The sequence below is a fragment of the Simochromis diagramma genome, unplaced genomic scaffold (genome assembly GCF_900408965.1).
Source record: "Simochromis diagramma unplaced genomic scaffold, fSimDia1.1 OVJJ01000606.1, whole genome shotgun sequence".
In the NCBI taxonomy this organism is placed as follows: domain Eukaryota; kingdom Metazoa; phylum Chordata; class Actinopteri; order Cichliformes; family Cichlidae; genus Simochromis; species Simochromis diagramma.
In genome coordinates, this window is record NW_024387233.1 from 634567 (window position 1) to 656045 (window position 21479).

At 41.7% G+C, this 21479-nt stretch overlaps 1 protein-coding gene across 1 annotated transcript; it reads left to right on the forward strand.

The window, feature by feature from the left end:
• The first annotated feature begins 3666 nt into the window (after positions 1-3666).
• On the forward strand, positions 3667-20488 carry si:ch73-264p11.1 (uncharacterized protein LOC100000923 homolog). The gene is made up of 5 exons (XM_040052538.1): positions 3667-5011; positions 11144-11497; positions 12638-12701; positions 18814-19063; positions 19165-20488. The coding sequence occupies exons 1-5, from the start codon at positions 4929-4931 to the stop codon at positions 19203-19205; spliced, it is 792 nt and encodes a 263-aa protein (XP_039908472.1). The 5' UTR covers positions 3667-4928; the 3' UTR covers positions 19206-20488.
• Positions 20489-21479: the final 991 nt, after the last annotated feature.

Sequence of the window (21479 nt, forward strand, 5' to 3'; positions counted from 1 at the left end):
ATCTCAAACACTCCCCCCTATGAAACAGGAAGTTGTTCGCCATAATTATCCAGGTCACGTCTGTCCATCTGACCACTCAGACAGGCTTTGCTTGTGTGAAATGTTCCTCTTCTTCAGCCTAAACATCATTACATCCTCTTACTATACAAACAGCAAAGTGATCCTGAGGGAATCATAAAGTCTCAAGGACACAGTGTTTATGTTTTTCAAGAGATGAACTGATCAAAGGAGTAAACTAGAAGCGCTCCACAGTCAGGATGTGAGCTTCGTTTCTCCAAAAGCAGCCCTCAGATCTCTTTCTATGTGACCCTAAACAAATCCTTTCTTTCACTTTCATTTTCATGACTCTCTGTAAGAAAGGGTGGAAGTGTTTGTGTGATGATCTACTGTAAAAAAGAAATAAAGAATAAAAAGACCAAGCAGGCGGAGTTTAACCTCTCAGTGTGGGTTTTATGTTGTGTCTGCAGATTTGAAGTTTCAAGGACAAATTTTGCAGCTCGTGCAGAAGGTTGAGCCTGTTGTGTTGCAAATTACCCTGCCAGCGAGGTGACCCACTGATTAGTGAGGGATGATTATGGGTAAAGTCAGAGACACCCACCCAGTGATGGGTAATAATAGCTCCACAGACTCTGACCACAGTGCACCCAGCCCATCCTGCTCTGTACTCGACATAAACACATGTAATTTACCATCTACAGAGAGCCGAGGCCCAGAAGCAGCAGGGGACTCGGGAGAGGCAGAAGCAGAGAGCTACAGTAACATCAGAGCTAAAATCATGCAATTAGTGGTGGAAACAGGAGCCTGCTTTGCTGTTTAAATGCATGCAGTATGCGTAGAGAGTTTAATTAAACTGTTTCTAATCTAACCAAGGGTTACATTCACAATTTTCTGGCACCACGAGATTTCAGTCATGAAAGAAAAATCGTACACAGATTTGCTCTGTACTTGCCCTTTCAGAACTGCAAACAGGTTTTGCAAGATGGTTGCGCACGTAGTTGCAGCAGCTCAGTGTCCCACCGATCGATGCCATGTTTGGATAATTCTGTGTAGAAAAGGTGACAAGCTTCCTGGGAGCCAACACAGAGGAGAACCTTTCCTGGAGTGCGAACACCTCCGAGCTGCTGAAAAAGGCCCAACAGAGACTTCCTGAGAATTCTCAGGAGGAATAAATTCACACAGAGACTGCTGGTGTCCTACAGAGACACCATTGAGAGTGTTCTAACCTATTGCATATGCATCTGGTGCCTTAGCTGCACAGTGGCTCAGATGTCAAACATCTTATCAGAGTCGGGAGTGCAGGTAAAAATAATAAGAAAAACAAAACCAGGAAATAAAACTATTTGTAACCACTGCACTCGAATTTTGAAAGTAAATTCAGAGAGTTTCTAATCTTTCTTTGCCTCTTGCAGTTATTGTTCAAACACTGAAACCATTTCACTCACCTACGCAAAGTTACTGATGGTCGAAACAAAGGCGAGGGGGGGTTCAATCGAAACCGCAGATGGGCACAATTTAGCCTCAGACCACCGATGTTCTAAAAGTAGAACTGAAAAACCTACAAAAATCAGTTATTCTGTACATGGTTTGTGCCCGCAGTCTGCACTGCTGGTCTCTGTCCTGCAGTCTCGATGAGCTGCATGGTTCTCCACCTGCTGCAGCGTCTGGTTTGACTGAAGCACGTCTGCTGCAGAACAAAGACTTCCATCCTCAGCTGCAGTCAGTCTGTCAAACAGTGGTGTTTAAACGGCGCACTGGTTTGCAGTGGCTGAATTTTCAGAATAAGAGATTTGGGATCGTCCAATAGTAAACCCTAAAAATGTACCTGTGCGGCCTGCAAAGTACATTTTATGTGAGAAAAGCTGCATATATACAATAAAGAGTGTGTGTTGTTTCTATGTAGTTTGTGTCTAAGTCAGTCCGGCCCACAACCCTGATGATGTCACTTCTCTGTAGCTTCTTAACTGTGACATCAAAAACAAAAAAACCAACTTGTGTGCTACTCGATTAAGTTGTTTAACGTCTTTGTTTGAGTTTTTAAAAGTCTCCACTGCTTCAACAACCTTCCATCCAACATTCACGCTCACATTCCCTCCTACAGCCAATTTATAATCTCCAGTTGACCTCACGTGCATGTCTATGGACTGTGGGAGGAAGCCAGAGTACTTAGAGAGAGCATGCAAACACAAAAAGATCCTGGAATCAAACCCAGAACCTTCTTGCTGTGAGGCAGCGATGTGACCACTTTGCTTTCATGCAGCTGCATCAGATAGAAAAATCAAAATAATTCTGTTTTATTGAGCTTTCATTCTCTGCAAGTTTGTCTTCCCTGATTAAATCCTGCAAGCTTTTCATATAAATGTTAGCAGAGCCTGTGTGTGTGTGTGTGTGTTCCATCCATTCACTGTGGGTCTTTTAGGGGGTCTCTGCAGCCCAGACTGAGCACTGATTGGCTGGTGAGCACCCAGGTAAAATGGTCCCTGTGGGGTCACGATGTTCTGATGAGTTAAAGAGCTTATCTCATCGGTCACCTGACTTGACAAGACAAAGAGGCTGAAGAGGATCTGGTCAGAGAGATTATAAAATCAGCGATGAGCGAGCAGGCTTCAGGATTTCTTCACTAGTAAACGGCTTAACGCAGCCTCAGCGGTCAGTTATCACCCAGAGAAGATATTTCTGTGAAGTCTCAGATTCATGTAATTCAGTCTAAATTCAATAGTGGCATTGTAAAGCGCTTTGGGTGCCTTGAAAAAGCGCTATATAAATCCAATCTATTATTATTATTATTATTATTATTATTATTATTATTATTATTATTATAATGTCTGTTTGTGTTCAGATACTTTGGAGATTCTTTTAAGTGTGCATGAGCACCAGGTGAGGCTCTTTGGTCTGTTTCTCAAACCATATGACTGTTAACATATGTGGTAAGTATGCACTGCCCACTAATGTTAGCTGGCATTTTTATACTATATTTAGTAAATTATTTTTCATTTTTCATTTTAATTTATTGATTTTGAGCTATATTGCTTCCTAAAGCTGCTTTTTTAGAATTTATTTTTATTTATTTTATTTTTTCTGTTGATTTAAGCTCCTTTCTTTCATCTATTTGTCAGAGTGTGGAAGCCTAAGAAAGACTGAAATTAAAATCAAGTTTATCAGGAAGACAAGGTCTCCTGTAAAGCTGCTTGTGACCCGACCGGGCCCCATGGACTAAGGCCCGGCCACCAGACGCTCGCCCTCGGGCACGCTCCCCAGGCCTGGCTCCAGGGCAGGGCCCCGGTAACCCTATCCCGGGCAGGGTAAACTGTTCCCTCGATGTTTTCTTCATACGGGTCTTCTGAATCGCTCTTTGTCTGGTCCCTCACCCAGGACCAATTTGCCATGGGAGACCCTACCAGGGGGCAAAGGTCCCCAGACAACATAGCCCCTGGGATCCCTGGGACACACAAACCCCTCCACCACGATAAGGTAGCGATTCACGGTGAGGTCTAATAATTATTACTTAATACAATCAATTAAAAATATTAATTTTTAAATTAAAACGTATTACTTATTAAATCTTATTTTCTAGATTTTAAAGTTTCAGTTTTTAATGTCCCCTATAAGCACTAATTAAACATCTATAAAATGTGCAGTGTTACTGTGTAGAAAAGAACATATAATGGAATTTGTGAAGTAAATTCAAAGTACCCCAGGTTTATACTTTGGTAGCATGTTCAGAATAATAATACTGGCTTTATAATCTGAAGGCAGGGTCAGCTGACTCGAAGGAGCTGGATGTTCTATTATTGGAATCTTCAGCTAATCTGTGCCTCCTGCTCAGATTATCACATCGTAACCGCTGAACCGGGGCATATTCATGTCTCTGTTAGAGTATTATGTAACGGTAATGGGATGTCTCATCATGGATCCGTTCTCTGGCACCGTGAGCTGCAGCGCGGGAGATTCCCTCGCCAAATCTGAGCCGGTGTCATAACATCTTGACGGCTTGAGCTGCAGCAATGAAGTGAGGCAGAACCTGAACCTGTTTGCTTTTAAAACTATGATCAACTTCATTAAAACCAACTTGCATAATATTGTTAAATTGCCTTAGTGCTGCCAAATCAGCTGTGATTTACCGAGGCACAGATTTTGGCTGATGTCAGGATGGGATCCATCCTGACGGATTGGGCTGCTTCATCCAGCGGGTACTTGGGCAGAAACGGGTAAATATCTGAAAAATGGTGGAGGACACAGACTGCTAGCCTGCCTCCACTCCAGGATGTTATGCTACACGCCATCAAAGCAGACTGTTTGAGACTGTGAGTGATCCAGAGACCAGAGCTTTACCTCCTCTGGATATTCCTTTCTGTCTCCAGGGTGTTTCATTGTCATCTTGGGTCAAGCAGAAAAAGAAAAACACTCAAATGTCTTAGTGGCAACAAATCAATTGAAATGAGTGTAATAAACAGTAACATGCTTATATGGCTTTATCATAGATGACCTGTTCCCACAAAGTCTGAAGGTGAAGCTCTGAATAAAACAGAGGAAAAGTTTTATGCTTCATGCAGTACATTAACACATCTGTCCAAAGTGACGTGGTGCTTGGCGGGAACCAAAATTCAGACATTCCACAAATACAAACACTGGGTGTGACATCACTTATTTACACTTTACAGTTAGTGCAACAGTGAGAGCGCTGAATGCTCAGACAGGTTTGTTCCTTTGGGTTCTTTCTCTTTCACATTCTGGTTTAAACGTAAACTTTTTTATTTTTCCAGAAAGTAGCTGCAGAGTTTTGATGTTTGTGAGGAGCTGAGGCAGCGAGGAAACGGCGACATCCGGGAGTTCTGTAGGGACGGGGAAGACCACGACGGACCGCGCGCTGCTCTTCATGGACAGCAGTGACTGCAGGAATCTGAGCTGTAACGCCACCGTGTTTCCTTCACATGTCGACGCCGCCTTCACCAAAGCGTGGGATACTGACACTTCCCCATTGGCTGCAATCACCTCAAACAGAAAGAACGGGCAGGTACAGACATGTTAAGATCACAGGACATATTATTTTAACTTTATTAGTACAACTTGTTTAAATTGCAGATCACAATAAAACCAAAAAAAATTTACATGTGTGCTTCAAAGAAGCCTGAAAAGGTGAATGTCATTTTAAATGGAAACAGTAAAACTATTAGAACCTAATATATGTACGATTTTATAACACCAATAAATAAAAAATCTAAACAATAAAGTAAAACTAAATAAAACATGCTTGTAACAAAGAAGAATGAAGAAGGATCATTGAGTGCAAGAGGAACTGACCTGAAAGATAGGATCACGGCAAAGCTTGAAACCCACAGGCACATCGGAAGAGGCTACTTGCAAAGCTGCAACCGCCAAGTACCTGCAGAGAGTCAGGCAAGTCCTGAGGAGTCAGCTGAATGGAAGAACAAGAACATCCGGGCTATCAACACCTACGCCCTGGCCGTGATCAGGTACCCGACTGGGATAATAAGCTGAAGAAGGAGGAGATAGAAGCCACTGACATCAAGACCGGAAAGCTCCTGACCGTGCATGGAGGGTTTCACCCCAGCTCCAGCACTCTGAGGCTGTACGCTAAGCGGAAGGAAGGAGGCCGGGGACTAGTGAGTGTCAGCACCACGGTCCAGGATGAGGCAATGAACATCCACGAGTACATCAGAAGGATGGCCCCAACTAACCACGTGCTCAGTGTCCTTAGGCAGCAGAAACCCAAGAAAGAGGAGGCGCCATTATGGAAGGACAGGTGGCTGATATCCAGAAGTCCTACCAGTGGCTGGACAAAGCTGGACTGAAAGACAGCACAGAGGCACTAATCATGGCAGCACTGGAACAAGCTCCAAGTACAAGATCCATAGAGGCTGGGGTCTATCACACCAGGCAAGACCCCAGGTGCAGGCTGTGTAAAGATGCCCCAGAGACAATCCAGCACATAACAGCAGGGTGCAAGATGCTAGCAGACAAGGCATACATGGAACGCCATAACCAAGTGGCCGGCATAGTGTACAGGAACATCTGTGCCGAGTATAACCTGGAAGTCCCGAGGTCAAAATGGGAGACGCCCCCAAGGGTGGTGGAGAATGACCGAGCTAAGATCCTGTGGGACTTCCAGATACAGACGGACAAAATGGTGGTGGCTAACCAACCGGACATAGTGGTGGTAGACAAACAGAAGAAGACCGTCGAAGTGATCGATGTAGTGATACTGAATGACAGCAACATCAGCAAGAAGGAACACGAGAAGCTGGAAAAGTACCAAGGGCTCAGAGAAGAGCTGGAGAAGAATTGGAGGGTGACCCAGAGGTAATTGGAGCGCTCGATGCAGTGACCCCCAAGCTCGGCGAGTGGCTCCAGCAGATCCCGGGAACAACATCGGAGATTTCTGTCCGAAAGAGCGCAGTCCTGGGAACAGCTAAGATACTGTACAGGACCCTCGAGCTCCCAGGCCTCTGGTAGAGGACCCGAGCTTGAAGGATAAAGACAACCCTGCAGGGGCGAGACGGGATTTTTAATAAAACATACGCACAAAAATGTGAACATAAAAGAAAATCTAGAAGAAAAAAAATCATTAAAATGTTTTTGTTTTACTTTAAAAACATTAAAACAAACCAGTTAATATAAAGAACAAATTTTAACTTCTTTTTTTTCAACTTTAAGGTTCAGGGTACACTGAAGGTGATAATAGCTTTTCCTTTAATTCGTCACACAGGTGTGTATCTGAACTTCATGTCTGTATACTTTGTGTATTTCTGTTAAATTAGCCTCAGTAAGGCTGTATATGTATATAAGGATAGATGTCTCCATGTGTTTGTGATACGGCTTCTGAAGCCATGCAGCGCTGCAGATCAACAGGGGGTGTCAGGGCTTTGAGCTCCACCCGCTCCATCTGAACTCCCCACGATTTGAATTCGAGGCACAGCGCCATCTGCAGGACAAATCAGGCACAGCAGGTTGTATTTACAAAACATATGTTTCTCATACCTGACAGCAGACTTAAGAAAAATAAAGATGACACTCGCAGGTGAACTCTTCCTGAATTCACCCCAAACTCAGCTGCACACCTTTGTGATGATATGAGGTGCAAAGTGCAACAAACCAGGAGGAAATACAAACCCAGCATCGATGTATCAGAAGATCCATCCGGTCCCAAGTCTGGATAAATGTGAAAGCTGCACCAGGAACCGTCTGGGCCAACAAGAACACGGCCTGGGGGCCGTTTACAACACGCATCACCCACATGAAGGGAGAAAAACACAACAGCACTGCATCCACAGTCAAGACCTGGTGACAGCAGAAGGCAGGGAGAGGTGACGAAACATCAGTGTGCAGAAACAAATAACTTCAGACTGTTATTGTGAAAGAAAAACAGCTGATTCTGAGCAGGCCAGGTGGACACAGATGTGATCCTTATATGGGAATAACGGTCAGTGCGTGCCAGCTTTCAGTGATCACAGGATGCTGCTGACCTCTTGTGGCCAGATATTAAAGAACATGGTGCGCAGGTCTACTGTCTGGATGGCGTCCAACCAGGGGATGAACCAGACCAGACCTGGAGGAAGGCGAGAAGATCCCATTTTTATTAGTTGTGCTTCTTTGCATGGTAACACACAAATGTGAAAACTTGAAAAGACCAAAAGAAAAACCCTGAGGCAGCGTGCAGTACAAATAAAAATAGTTTGAGTTAACTTAGTGGTGATATTTAAAGTCTCGTGTAGTACGAGTATTTGCACTTTATACCTAACATAATAATGTGTGTAATAAGGTATTATTAATCATTACTTCAGCATCAATCATGACAGAACCACTTTAACGTTACTCTGTTTGATGCGCGATCCTGTATTTATTCTAATAGTTCTGAATCTCAGCTGTAGTTTCAGAGTAAAGCGTGCTTTTCCTTCCACTCCGTCATAGCTAACGCTGCACATTTACACCCATAACGATGAAACAGAAGCTGAAGTCTTGTTGCTACAGGTCAGAAGAGAGAGAGTAACGTCTGGTACCGGGTCCTTTGGCTCGTCCTTCAACAGCCCGGCCCAGTCTGAAGGCGACAGCAACCACAACCTGCTCATCAAAATAACACAAAACACTCACACATTCAAAGATGAATCCTACAGAGCTGAGGGTGCATTCACAGTGTTTTTGTGCAGTGATGACTGAAAGTTTCCATTTCACATCTGTGAAAGTCACCTGATGAAGCAGGACTGGCTTCTAAATCACAGATAATTTACTCTATTTATCCAGAAGATTGGGATTCGGCAGCTAAAAACACTAAACACATACAAGAAACATGGCAAAACAAATTATGTTCATCGAGGCAAAAGAAGGAGCCCATACGAGATTATTTTAATTTTAATGTCAGTTAACTAAACAGTTTCATTTATTTATTTGCTTTGCATCTGATTTTAGTTGGTTTCCAGAATCAAAGAACTTTTGGTTTCTCATCTCAAAGTTATTGAATTAACAACGACAGAAAACCAAACAAATCCTCACATTTGAGAAGTTCGGAGCAGACTCTCTCTCCTGAGTAATCATTAGTGATTAGAAAGCCAAATAAAAGTAAAGAAAGAAGAATTATTGCTTGTGTTGCACTAGTGGAAAAAGCAGCAGAGAAAACAGGAGGACAGTTTCTAACATTGGATGAGGTGGGCCTACAGCCCGCCTTCAGTCTGCCACCGCTCACCGTGCTGACGTGTATAAACTCTGCACAGAGGGTGGAGGAAACACACCAACTTTAAACTCTGGTGAATATATTAAATGTAACTGATGCTTACTCATGTGGTCTGCAGGGCTGCAGAGAGCCTGCTGCTGGATATAGTGTGTTCTTCTTTTATGATGTTCTTTATAATGCTCGTGTAATTTTATGAAAGAACAAGGTTGAATGAGCAGCATGAAAATAACCTCCATATGTAGTCAATGCTTTGGAGAGAGTTTATATTCTGATAATTATTTTTATCTTTCTTCTATTTTATCTGTAACAGCATTACATTTAAATCTCCCCCGATGTCTTTATGTTTTGCTTAGAAGGAGCCAGACCGATGTAACTTTTTAAAGTGCTCTTGAGCAATAATTCTCCACACTCCTGGCTTGCTCCTCTTGGAGTAACTTCCCCACAGTTCCTTCCTTCTGCCCTGGTTTCAACACAGATGGAGGTTACATCAGTTCTTTGCCAGATCATTGTTGGCGTTATGGTGAGCATTGGGCCACCTGTGGTGACTGTTGTTTGCAATCTCCTGTTTGTAGTAACGCCATCTCTCCTCATCTCTCCGAGTTACCTGCAGCAGCGCTCTTGGAAACTCAAAACCAAGCTTGTCCACTTCATCGCGTGATCTCAGTAACTAGTCAAAAGATTCTGTCACCTGATCAACAGGCGGCCTGCTCTCTGCCTGCTGCTCTCACTAAGTCTTGGTTTGCCACCAACCGCCCACAGACCCAATCGCGGTTCCATCCTCCTACAAAAAGAGAGTTCAGGCTGCGTTGAAGAATGAGTGTGCTCATACCATATATTGACTTTCAAGCTCATTAGAATTGTACAAAGTTTTGTTTTGTTTTTCACATGTTTGCGTGTTTCAATGAATTTTACTGAAAGTGAAGTGGCTCATGACTTTTGCACAGTATTGCATTTATGACAAGAGTTTTAACACACACAGCAAAACTGCAGTATTTTGCTCAGGTTTTGGAAAGCTGGCCTCTTGCTGTGCTGCTCTCACAGAGAAGAAGTGTGCGGTTCTTCTGCCTGTAGAAACCATCACACCGCTTCCTCGTACAGACTGGGTTAAATGTGTGTGTTAAAAGGTTAGCGCTTTATTCTGCTGGTTTCTCTCAGAGACGGTTTAGCAGCATCTACACAAACAGAAGCTCAAGCCAGCAAACCCCCATGTTGGTTTGCTGCTCTCTGACACTGCGACCATCTAGTATTTTAAGCAGACTAAATATGGCTTTGAACTTAAAAGCTTTTATACCTGTTTGTTTTTAAGTTTTATCTTAGAGAAATACAATAACATTTAATTTTTAAGACTAGAAATAGTTTCCCCCCAAAGTTTGTATAAAAAACGCCCAAAAGCTGCAATAAAAATCTTTTTTTACTCAGTGTTTCTAGAACTTAATATGCAAACCCCAACTCTCCCACCCAAAACAACGACATTTATTGCACAATGAATGAACTTCATATTTTTGTTTAATAAATAAAACAAATGTTCTATCAGCTAATATTTTAGCTCTGCTCTCTGATGACTCATGATTTCCTCTCAGTACAGTTCATTTACAGAAACGAGAGCCTGAGTCTGAGCGGTTTCCCTTCTCTTACCTTTACACACATCCAGGCTGAAATGGGGAAGGTGACGACCGACAGTAGGGTCAGCACCTTACCGACTGCCTCTACCACCACCCCGCCGCTACTCTGGCCTCCACCTGCAGAAGACGGAGAAGCAGCAGGATGGATGAAACTATAATTCTGTAATTTCCTTCGGGATTAATAAAGTATTCTGATTCTGATAAATTGAACAAACAAAAAGATACTTGCTCTGTGCTGACCTGATCTACCACATGACTTTGTAACAATGAGCTCTCAGCCACACAGGCCTGCAGGTTGGTCCGTGACCCCCCGATCTGTGACTGTTAAGCTACAAGGGCAATTAAATATTTGTGATAACTGACGAGAGTCGGTTAAAAAATAAAATAAATAAAAACCAGGAAGCCTGCAAATCCGTTTTGACAGTAAAATGTCTTAAACAGATTCTGCTCTGAATCCTGAGGCAGACCTGCCTTTATCAAAAATGTTTGTTTTAATAGTTTTACAGTAATGGCGCTCTAAGACATCGTTAGAATGTAAAGTATAATATAAATGAGTTTGTAATTCATTCTTCTAAGCTTGTAACCAGACTTTACACATTGTCTGCTTACCGATCAGCAAAATCTTTCTTTGACTTCCTGTTCTCACCTCTCTCTGATTCTTCTGCTTTAACTAAAAACATTAGTCAGTTCTATCCTGCACATACCTGCACATGTGTGCTGGTTATATCACTGATGTTACTTTCTCTCTCCTCTCTCGCGTGTTCGCACACACGTTACACACTTCCTGTGAAACTGCTTTAGTGTGAGCGGCTTTCTTCTCTCTTCTCATTCTGCTCAGTGCCTCCAAGCGCTGCGCACCTCCTTCATCCCGTCGTTTCCCACCAGGAACCTGGACTGAGCTCTTTTATGGCCCCTGCGCGCTCTCCGAGGGAACTCAGACAGTGAGAGGAGCCGTTCTTGGAAATGAGCCTGTTTTGAGAAAGCAGAAGTTGCTGAGAGGTGTTTTGGCTTGTTCATGTCAGTCGGTTGTCTGCTGGCTTCTCTTCACCATGGCAGCAGCTCTGCCTGTGTGCTACCATGGCGCCATGACTAAGAAGGAGTGTGAGGATTTGCTGGGAAAGAAGAACAAGGATGGAGCTTACCTGATCCGAGACAGCGAGACCATCCAGGGAGCCATGTGTCTTTGTGTCTAGTAAGTACTCTGCACCACGGAGTCAGGCTCTATACACCAGACTTACCTTTATCAAAACTTCTTTCTTTTAACAGCTTCATAGGTAAAGACACTCTATGGTATCATTGGAATATGAAGCCTAATATAGAATATGGTATCATTCATAGCAGGTTGTCAGGTAGGCTAACCTTGTAACCATCCTCCTGGTGGTTCTGTCTGCAGATTCATGATCGATAGGAGACTTTTTAAGTTAAATCGCTTTAATTCTGAGAAGAGCGCGATGAGGAAAAGAGGACTCTAATGTGACTTTGGTTTAGGAGGACTAAACAAAATAAAAGTGCTCCCTCAAATCAAATTCAAACCTCGCTCTCTTTCTGTCTCTGAAAACCTCTTAAGGATGTGAAGCGTTTGGGCAGTGAGGAATGAGGTGAATACAGTGACCTGAAATCCTCTGTAGCGAGCGTCAAAGGGGGAAGAGAGTATTTTAATATAATAAACCAGGGAATTTAGTTTTAATGAGCTTTGTTAAGAAAGGCCGTTGAATAAAAGCAATAATGGAAAAACGTAACCGGATCTTTTTGCTGATGCAGCAGCGTGCATGCAGGTTTTTCCTAACCTCTGCTGTGTTGACAGCAGGGAGCATTTAGCAATTCTATGAATTATATTAGAGGCAAAAGATGTTCCGTTGATCTAAGCAGACTATACTCTATAAAAATCACGATAAGAACGTTTTTGCGTGGGCATTATTACTCTAGGAAGTGTACACCTACACAAATACCACAATATCAGCTGTGGTCAAGTAAGGTTCCACTCTAGCTCGTTGCTGCTTCTGCATCTTTTTTCCATGACCTGCACGTAGTGTTTACATACAAGTAAAAAGTACATTAAAATTTGCATAACTTTTTTTTTGTGCACTGCCAACGTTTTCTGTTTGTGTAGTTGTTAAGGAAGCTGCTTATTACTGATAAGAAGATTCAAACTATGAGAAAATCGAGTCATGTGACCATGTGTTCTTCTTCCTCTTTTATTTTGTGTGAACAAACAAAGTCAGAATTTTGTTGCATAAAAGGTTTTTTACACACGTCTAAATAAACAGTTTTTTCCTTAACCTTACTTCTTCTGTGGTCCTCTAACAGCAGCATAAATCTCCTTTTCTTTCAGTAAACAGAAGGTGGTGTACACCTACAGACTGCTGCAGTCACACAATGGATACTACACCCTCCTGGTAAAAGAACACACACACAAATGACCGCATGCAGAAACATTTGCAGCTGCAGCCAGGTCCTTGAATTCAGAATTATTCCTCGTTCTGTGTTTGCAGTAAACTGAGACTCTAAATGCTCTTTCCCAGCGATCACGCTGCAGGATTTTAAATCAAGCGGTAAAATATTTACTCTTAGAAGCAGAAGAGTCTTTTCTATTCAAAAATGTTCTTCGAGGGGCCGCCTCCTGCCAAGCGTTCTTTAAGGAATCACTTTGTGTGGTGTAAAGTTTATTTGGACGCCTCATCCTCATTATTGTTTTATGCATTTTAGCCTTTTTTGATAGGAAAGCACAAAGAGTCGACAGGAAGGCAGGGAGAGAGTGATGATGTGCAGGAAATGGTCTGGGGCAGGCTCAAACCCAGGCACCTGCAGTAGGTCATATGAGTCGCTAGCTCAACCAAATGAGCAACAGCGATGCCCTGTTATCATTGTCCTCAAAGGTGTGCACCTGTGAACACAGGCCCCAACAAAGTTGGCCACGAAGCTGCCTGCTGCAGTTTGTGTGCCGATGTTGATGCCAGATGAGGTTTGCAGCGCTGTAGTTATTGAGACAGCAAAGCGCTGGTGACTCTTCTGCGTGATGCAGCACTCAGCGAGCCTGTGCTGGAACTCCACATGATGTTTTTCTTCGTGTTTGGGTTTCTGTGGTTTACAAATGCTTCGGCCTCGCAATAACACCACCTAAAGCTAACTGTGGAAAGGAAGAAATGTCACCGACTGATTTGTTGCAACAGTCTCATCCTATTATAGCACCACACTCGAATTCAGTGGCGTTTCTAAAGACCTGACTGACTGGCTCGGTGCTTGATTTCCTTAAGGATTGTGATTTTTACATGCCTGTGGCTTTGAGAGCCTCAATTCAAACCTCAATTCTATATTTAAACATATTTGCATATGTGATCTGTACATAGAAAATATTTCTTTTTGAATATGTAATATTTTAGACTAAAATAAACAATAATGACATGTTTGCTATCATAAAATTAGCAAAACTCAAAAACAGGTCTCGGCGCCGGCTTAGCACAGTCGGATGAGCAAGTGGCCAACCCGGGTTGAAGTGCTGCATGTCTTCCCCTCTGCTTTCCTGTCGATCTTTGCTGTTTCTAGTAAAGCCAGTTTCAGGCACAAGCTCCTGGTCATTAGTCGGAGCTACTGAGACCTTATCTTATGTCTGAGAACATCTGAGAAAGCTCTCCTAACTCTTCCACGCTCTGACTTCCAAACTATGGAGCGTGGATGTAATATAATATAAATTCATTTAGATTGTATTTCAAATAACTAACATGAAACAAATTATTAAAAACTGAAGCAGAACATAAAACTGATGTTCGGTGGCACATCTTTGGGGAACAATTTTAATAAGAAACTCGTATTTTTTCTCCAGTAAGCGTTTGTTGAAACTCAGACGTCAAAGCGTCCTCAGAAAAATTAACCACAATAATCCCAGAGCAGGGTCCTTTGTAGTGTCAGGTGAACAGAGAAAACCCCTAAACGAAATGACCCTCTCCGAGCAAGCCGAGTAGTTCTGAGAGCGTAGATGTTTTAAATGGTAGAGCTGTGAAGATGTGACTGTCAAGGTTAACATTATTCTGTCGCTGTGAGCCATCTTTATCCTTTGTTTTGTCTGTTTTGTCTGTTTCTTGGTAAATGAGTTGCACTAAAAAGACGAGTGAAGGGAGGCAGAACTGTACGAAGTTTACATAAAGAACAATCGCACAGTTACACAAAATTACAGACAACTTCAGTACCAACAAAACACAACCACACAAGTTTCATATATTTTACTGATTTTTTTTTAAATTTGAGTATTTCAGCAGGTTTCAGTTTTAAACAGATAAAACCACAGATCATCAGCTGGTAAACAACCCAACAACTCACCCCAGCAGTTTGCCATCAACACCAGAGGACGCAAAGAAGCAAATATACAAACATTATAAAGAGCTCAAAGTGCTATCCTGCACCTAAGCTTTCATATTTCTATTCAATCCAACATACTACGAGCAGGACAAGTCCAAACTCCTCCCAGAGCCAGCAGAAATTATTTTCATGATCAGAAGCGTTCTGATTAATCAGAAATATCAAAATAATCAAATAATCAAATAATCAGTTAGCCGTCATTCTATTTCGGAAAAAAATGTTCTTATCATTTTCTCAAGATGTTGAGAAAGTGATAAGATGCTATCAAGATGTTGTCTTCAAATAATTTGTATTTGGTTCACAGACCGAAACCCAAAAACACACGCGACATGTCAGAGGAACAAACTCACGACGCCACAAAAACAAAATAATATGAAAAAGAAAGATATTAAAAGTGCGAGAAAGAAAGAAAGATAAAAAAAATAGAGGCTGATGGACTCCAAAATTTATTTCACCAAAAAATAAGGGAGAAAATTCTGTCAGTGTATTTTAGCAGAATCTGTTCTAAATCCAGTTAAAGTACGTTTTACTCTTCATATATAAAACGACGATGGCAACACGTGTTTCTTACCTCGTGCATACCGGTTAAAACTGTGGAGCTGCATCAGCCAAACATTCCTACAATTTGAATCTTATTTCTTATCAAAGAGGATATATATAATTATTACATTTAAAAATGTTTAAATCTATGTGAAATGATCTTCTAGTTTTACTCCTCAAACTGAAAAACATCATTAAAAAGTCCATGAATTCATTTCTCAGCATTTCATCAAATTGCCAGGCGGCTGAAACCTGTACCAGCGTCCACCACAAACACGGGCGAGACGATAGTGGTAAACAGTGCAATGCTGCGAGCCACCTGCTAACAAAGTGCTAAACAGATCGTGTTTTGCTTATCAAACATCTCACCACAAACTATAACGAGAAAGAAAATAGGTCATGTTAAGAAAACAGAGGACCTATTAGTAATCCCTGAGGAGCCGGCTGGGGCTCAGAGCGGGGCGGCTCCCACCAGGAAGGTCAGTGGTTCAGTCCCCGGCACCTCCAGTCTGTATGTCAAAGTAGCGTGGTGAAAGCTTCTGGGCCAGTGTGTGACCAGCATGAGTGAAGTCAAACAAAAGCACTCAGTCACAGACAAAAAGTGCAACTGAGTGAATGAGACTCAAATCAGTCAAATCAGTCCTTCACTGTGCACTTTATTTTACAGGATTTCAAAAAAAAGTTGTTTGCTGAGAAAAGGAAAACACCAAGTTAATGGCAAAACCAGTTAAAATAGTTTAATATGCTATATATGTTCACATTTTGTACATGTTTTCACTGTGTTTTGAGTTCCATTCAAAAGAGGAAAATACTTTGGTCTCATCACCGCGTCTGCACAAAATCAGTTTGGAGCTTTAAACGTCACCAGTGTTTCCTTTAAATGTTTCCATCTGTCTGTTAATCGTTGTTGAAGTTCAGCTCGTTTTCTGTTTATCTCAGAGTCTTTCCCATGCCTTTAAAAATGGAAAACAAACGCTAAACAGCTGACTGTACATGAACATTTCACCTCGATCATGGAAAGTCAGTTGTCGTGAAGTCTCCCCACAGGAAACTCCTCTGACGTCCGTTAGACCCCACACTGAAGGGCATCATTTTATCAGAGTCAGTTTTTTTCCACAACACGCAAAAAAATAAGTGTATAAAAACATAAAAGCCACAGATTTATTCAACTGCTGCCGGCGTGCGTGAGCTGTTCTACTTTAAAAGTAAGCCCGTGGGCTCAGTCTCAGGATGTGGCTTCTGGAGGTTTCACTTTTCCCCCTACGATTATCTATTATTAGGGGGTGATTTAAATATTTAAAGATATATTTATTGTAATTTTACGATCTATTTCACTATTCTACAATACTTCCTTTGCTAATAAGTAAAGGAAAACAGTTGTTGTTGTTGTTGTTGGCCTTTTTATGGTCTTTTTGAAATAATGAAACTTCTCCCATTAGAATGAATCTTGTGCTTCAGTGCATTTGCATAATTTACGAGACAGCCATGTCTGCGAATGCAACTGACAAAAATTAATTGTTACCAGCTGACTTTTCATTCAACAGTCTTAGCAGGACTTGAGATAGTCTGGTCTCAAAATCAGTAAATCTACAAATGCACTTGATTAATTTGTTTTCTATGAAAGGAGACGTTTGCAGGTGTGTGTGCTCAGGTAACCTTTTAAATATTAAAGTTCATGAAAGTACAATTAGAAGAAGACAGAAGGAATATGGCTTGTTTCAGCTTGTTTCAGCTTGTTTCAGCTTGTTTTGTAGCCACCTTACAGTCACTGAGTGTCCATGAACACCTCTGTGTACCAAAGTATTCTACGGTCAAATATGAGGCCATCGGTCTGAAAATGGGTCATACAGCAGGACAATGATCCCAAGCACAGCAGCAAATGTACAAAAGAGCGACCTGAAAAAGAAATGAATAAACAGGCTGCAAAGGACCAGTCAAAGTCCACACCGCAACCCGACTGAGATGCTGTGGGAGGAACTTAAGAGAGCTGCGTATAAACGAATAACCACAAACCTCACAGAACTGAAGCAACTCTAAAGACGAGCGGGCTAAAATTCCTCCACCAGCATGTGAGAGACTCATGCACTCAGTCACACAGAAAACTATTGCAAGGTATTGCTGGTAAAGGTGGTTCAACAAGCTACTGGATGAAGGCATGCACTGAGTTCTAAAAAAACACAACTTCTGCATTTTGTTTTAGTCTTTGCCAATATTACACCACGCCGTAACAATATGTCACAAGTCATCATACAGGACTTCTTCTGAGGTTATATAACTTTAAGAACAGGTAAGAACTAGATTCATTATTTGTTATTCTTATAAAACCGTAGTACTAAAAGAGGATTTCCTTAATTTTTACATCGACTGTATTTTCAAGTTTTGACGAAAACCTCATAAAAAAACAAACAAATAAACACTTGAGGTTTGGGAAAGTCCAACTTCAAATTCAGTTGGTTCCAAACGAAGTAGTAAATATTCAGAAGTGCAGTGGAAACCCCCTTTAAAAGTCACAAATGACAGTCATATTAAAAGCGAGGGGTCCTACATGAAGACTGTAGCCAAAGACTGAGCGTTGTTCTCTCATTGAACTCTTTTCACGCTCTTTAAAAGCAAAACATTTGATGATGTCATAGTTTGCTGTGGAAAAGTGACACTGACTTTTTCCCCCTATTTTGTTCACATGTGTTGCACAACAGTGAACAACCACAGTTGTGTGGGTTTCTCTCGTGCTCCCAGAACAGCTCCTACCTGTTAGGTGCTGAAAGCCTTAAAGGAGTTCCTGATGCAGCAAAACCTACTTGTGATGTCTATCGTCTGATCATCCAACCATAACTTTCAGTATGTGTCAGCTTTGGCCACAACAACAATTATAATAAGAAAACTGTTAAACTGAAGCAGTGCTGGGAACATGACACGCATAAAGTTCAACAGCGTTTATCGCACCATCATTCTGCTTCTGACAATTTGTTGAGTGAACGTTTTTATAGTTTTGAAATTCTTTAAACGATGTTTCAAGGAAATAAGTTGAATACACTGGCTGCAGAGTGTACCCCACCTCTGGCCCTGTCACAGCTGGTGTAGACCCCACCCGGCCCATAAACTGATATTCAGTTTATCTTTAACAACTGAATATCTTTGGTGTGCTCAAGCAAAATGTGGTGAAATTGGCACTTTTTCTGATGTTCTGAATGTTTTTCAAACAAAAAAAGAAAAGAAAAAAAAGACAATAATTTGCTTTAATAGTACAAATGTTTTAAATGTTTTCAAACTTACAAGCCTTCGAAACACAAAGTAGTGCCTCATAAATAAAGGAGATAGCCACAGGAAATCTTCAGGCGTGAAAAACAGATAAGCCTTGTTAAAAACTGCTTCACACCCACTTCAAGTGTCGCAACCTCAACCCGAAATTCAAAATAAAAGCCAAAGAAACAAGGTTTTTTGACAAATGTTCGAGGGTCATCTCACCATGTGAGAGCACTAACTCCTTAAATAAACGATAATATATTTTACACTTTATTTTTAAACAGCTCATCTTGTAACTGTGATTACTCGGCTGATTTTTGGAGGATGATGGACCTTTGTTATATTTACTTTATGCTGTTCTTGTTTCATCAGACAGCGGGGGGTTTGGATGAGACATTTTTTAAGACTATTGACGATCTGATTCGTCACTACAAGAGGAAGAACCAGGGTCTGGCCATGCATCTGCGCCACTCAGTCAAAAGGAAGACGGCCTTGCTGATCCAGCCACAGAGAGAGCTGCAAGCACAGCCTTCAAAGTCACCTGAACAAAGGCCGCGCAGGACTGAACGTGAGCCATGGAGGCAGCCTGACACCGTACCCGAGGAAGAACATGATTACGAGAGTACGCCTTACATTTTCTCCGTTTCTGTTCTTTTCTGTCCTATTTCTGTCTCGCAGCATCTTCTTTGGTTTGTGTGTTTGACCTTCGCTCTGTTTATTCAGATGCTCCTGAGTCTGAGTACGTCGAAGTCCTTCCTGATTAACGTCGGCCATCAAACACCAAATGAGATGTTTGGGGGAAATCAGTGACAAGAAGCTCACAGGCTGGATCTTATTCAGGATGATGACATGTGGACGTATACACACTGTGTGCTACAAGGGTATCAAAGCTTTTACTGCAGCTGAACTATTCAAAATGCTCTTGGATCAGGATTCCAGGAGATGCACTGGATTTGAAGAAATCCAGCCTCAGTGCTCCCATCAGGATGATCTGCAGTAACTCCATCGTCCTTTTTCCTCCACTGACGTCATCTGGTCATGAACTAACTGCAATACTGTCACAAACCTGAGACGAAACAGCTGTTTTAAGTTATTCCACTGGTTCCTGGGCCGAAGGAGCCAGGCCGCTCACGGATCCACCCAAGTGATAAACTTTTAGGCTTTGTTGTTTTTATTATCAAAAGCATATGTAAATATAGATTTATGTATATTTTTTATTGCAACAAAATTATGTATTTGGTGCGATGCTGTCACCTGGTTTATGAAATGAGGAGCAGAAAGTGGGCAGGAAGAAACTCATCCTTATGAAAAGCACGATGAACAAACTCTAGCGGTTTATTTTCCATCTAAATGCTTTAAGGTTAATGTTGTTCTGTGAGGTTTACTCTTTATTTTTCCCGTGAGGTACAGAGCTCGCCGACGTGGTTTAGATTTATTTTGTGCATACGTCTACTAATTAAAGACAAAAAGAAACTGTCCGTGGCAGCAAAATGAAATAAAATGTCTCACACTGCACATTTGTCAGAGAAGTCCTGAATCTCTAAAACTGAAATCACTCCAAAGTATGATGCGTCGCTGTGGCTTCAGCGCAACGTGCTGGAAAGCCTGGACATTCACAAAGTGACTTCCTTCTGCCTTGTTTTCTTTAGTAATTCAGAATGAGTTTAGTATTTCTATATTAGTGACGTCAATATAAATCTACATTTTTACTGTCAGAATAGTTTTATTCAACAAGTTGCTGAAGACATTCCTCTGAGATTTTGGTCCATGTTGACATCACAGCGTCACATCCATGAGGTGGCTCTCCCTCCACCACATCTCAAAGGTGCTATATTGGATTGAGATCTGGTGACTGAGGAGGGTGCAGCGAGCTCACTTTCATGTTCAAAAAACAGTTTGAGATGCTTTGAGGTTTGTGACATGTCCTGTTATTCTGCTGGAAGGTGCTGTGTTCATAAAGAGATGGAGACGGGCAGTAACAATACTCAGGTAGGCTGTGGTTGTCAAATGATCCTCAGCTGATACTAAGAAGCTCAAAGTGTGCCAAGAAAATATCCCCCGCATCATTAAACCTGCGGCTCGAACATACGAGGCAGGAGGATCCGTGCCGTCGTGTTCTGACCCTACCGTGTGAATGTCGCAGCAGAAATCGAGACTAGTTGTTTGTTTTCATTTTCTGTTGTCTGATTTTGGTGAGCCGTGTGAACTGCTTCAGTTTCCTGTTCTTAGCTGACACTTGTTAATGCGTTTAGAGAAGTTCTTTTGCACACATTAGATCAGCCCGTCTGGTTGTAGCTCCTAAACCTTCAAATCGGCTGAATCTGTGGTTTGGTTTAAAAGTCTGAAAATTAATTTCTATAGGTGATCTTTTCTTGAACCTTTTCCATAATCTGGGCCCTTTGGTTCTTATTGTGTTTGTATAAGAGTGTATGCAGGAAGAAAAGTGTTGCACTAATAATATTTAGTGAGAGATGAGGAAAAAGGTCATGCATGAAGGAAAAAATACACACTAAAAAAGTAAAGAAAAGAAAAGAAGGGAAGACTGCAACAGGAAGTATCAAGGAAATGCCTGAAATGACCAAAATGACAGCAAAGGGAAGTGGAAGCTGGTTGAATAGTCGTGACAGGAGGTGCAGACAAGAGAAATTAAATGAAAACTCTGTTGAAGGGTTCAGTCTTTGCACTGTCTCAAAACTGCATTGATGTTATTAATAAATCCAGTAACATCAAATCAAATACTCTGCTTTTCCTGCTATGTGACTTTTTCGCTCATAAAAATAAATAAAAATTTTAAATATCATCTTTTTGCTTGTTTTTTGGAGCATGAACAAAAGTTCGACTCTGACTCTGAATAGTTCAGAGTCAGGGGTGATTTGTGGCAGAAGGTCAGCAGCAAGAGTGAAAGGGGAGGTTTACAATGTGGTGCTGAGACCTGCTACGATGTGCAGTTTTGAGGTGGTGGGACTGACAAAAGGGGTAGAGTTAAAGATTTCAAGTTTCATTGTGAGTGACCAGAATGGACAAGATTAGAAAGGGTT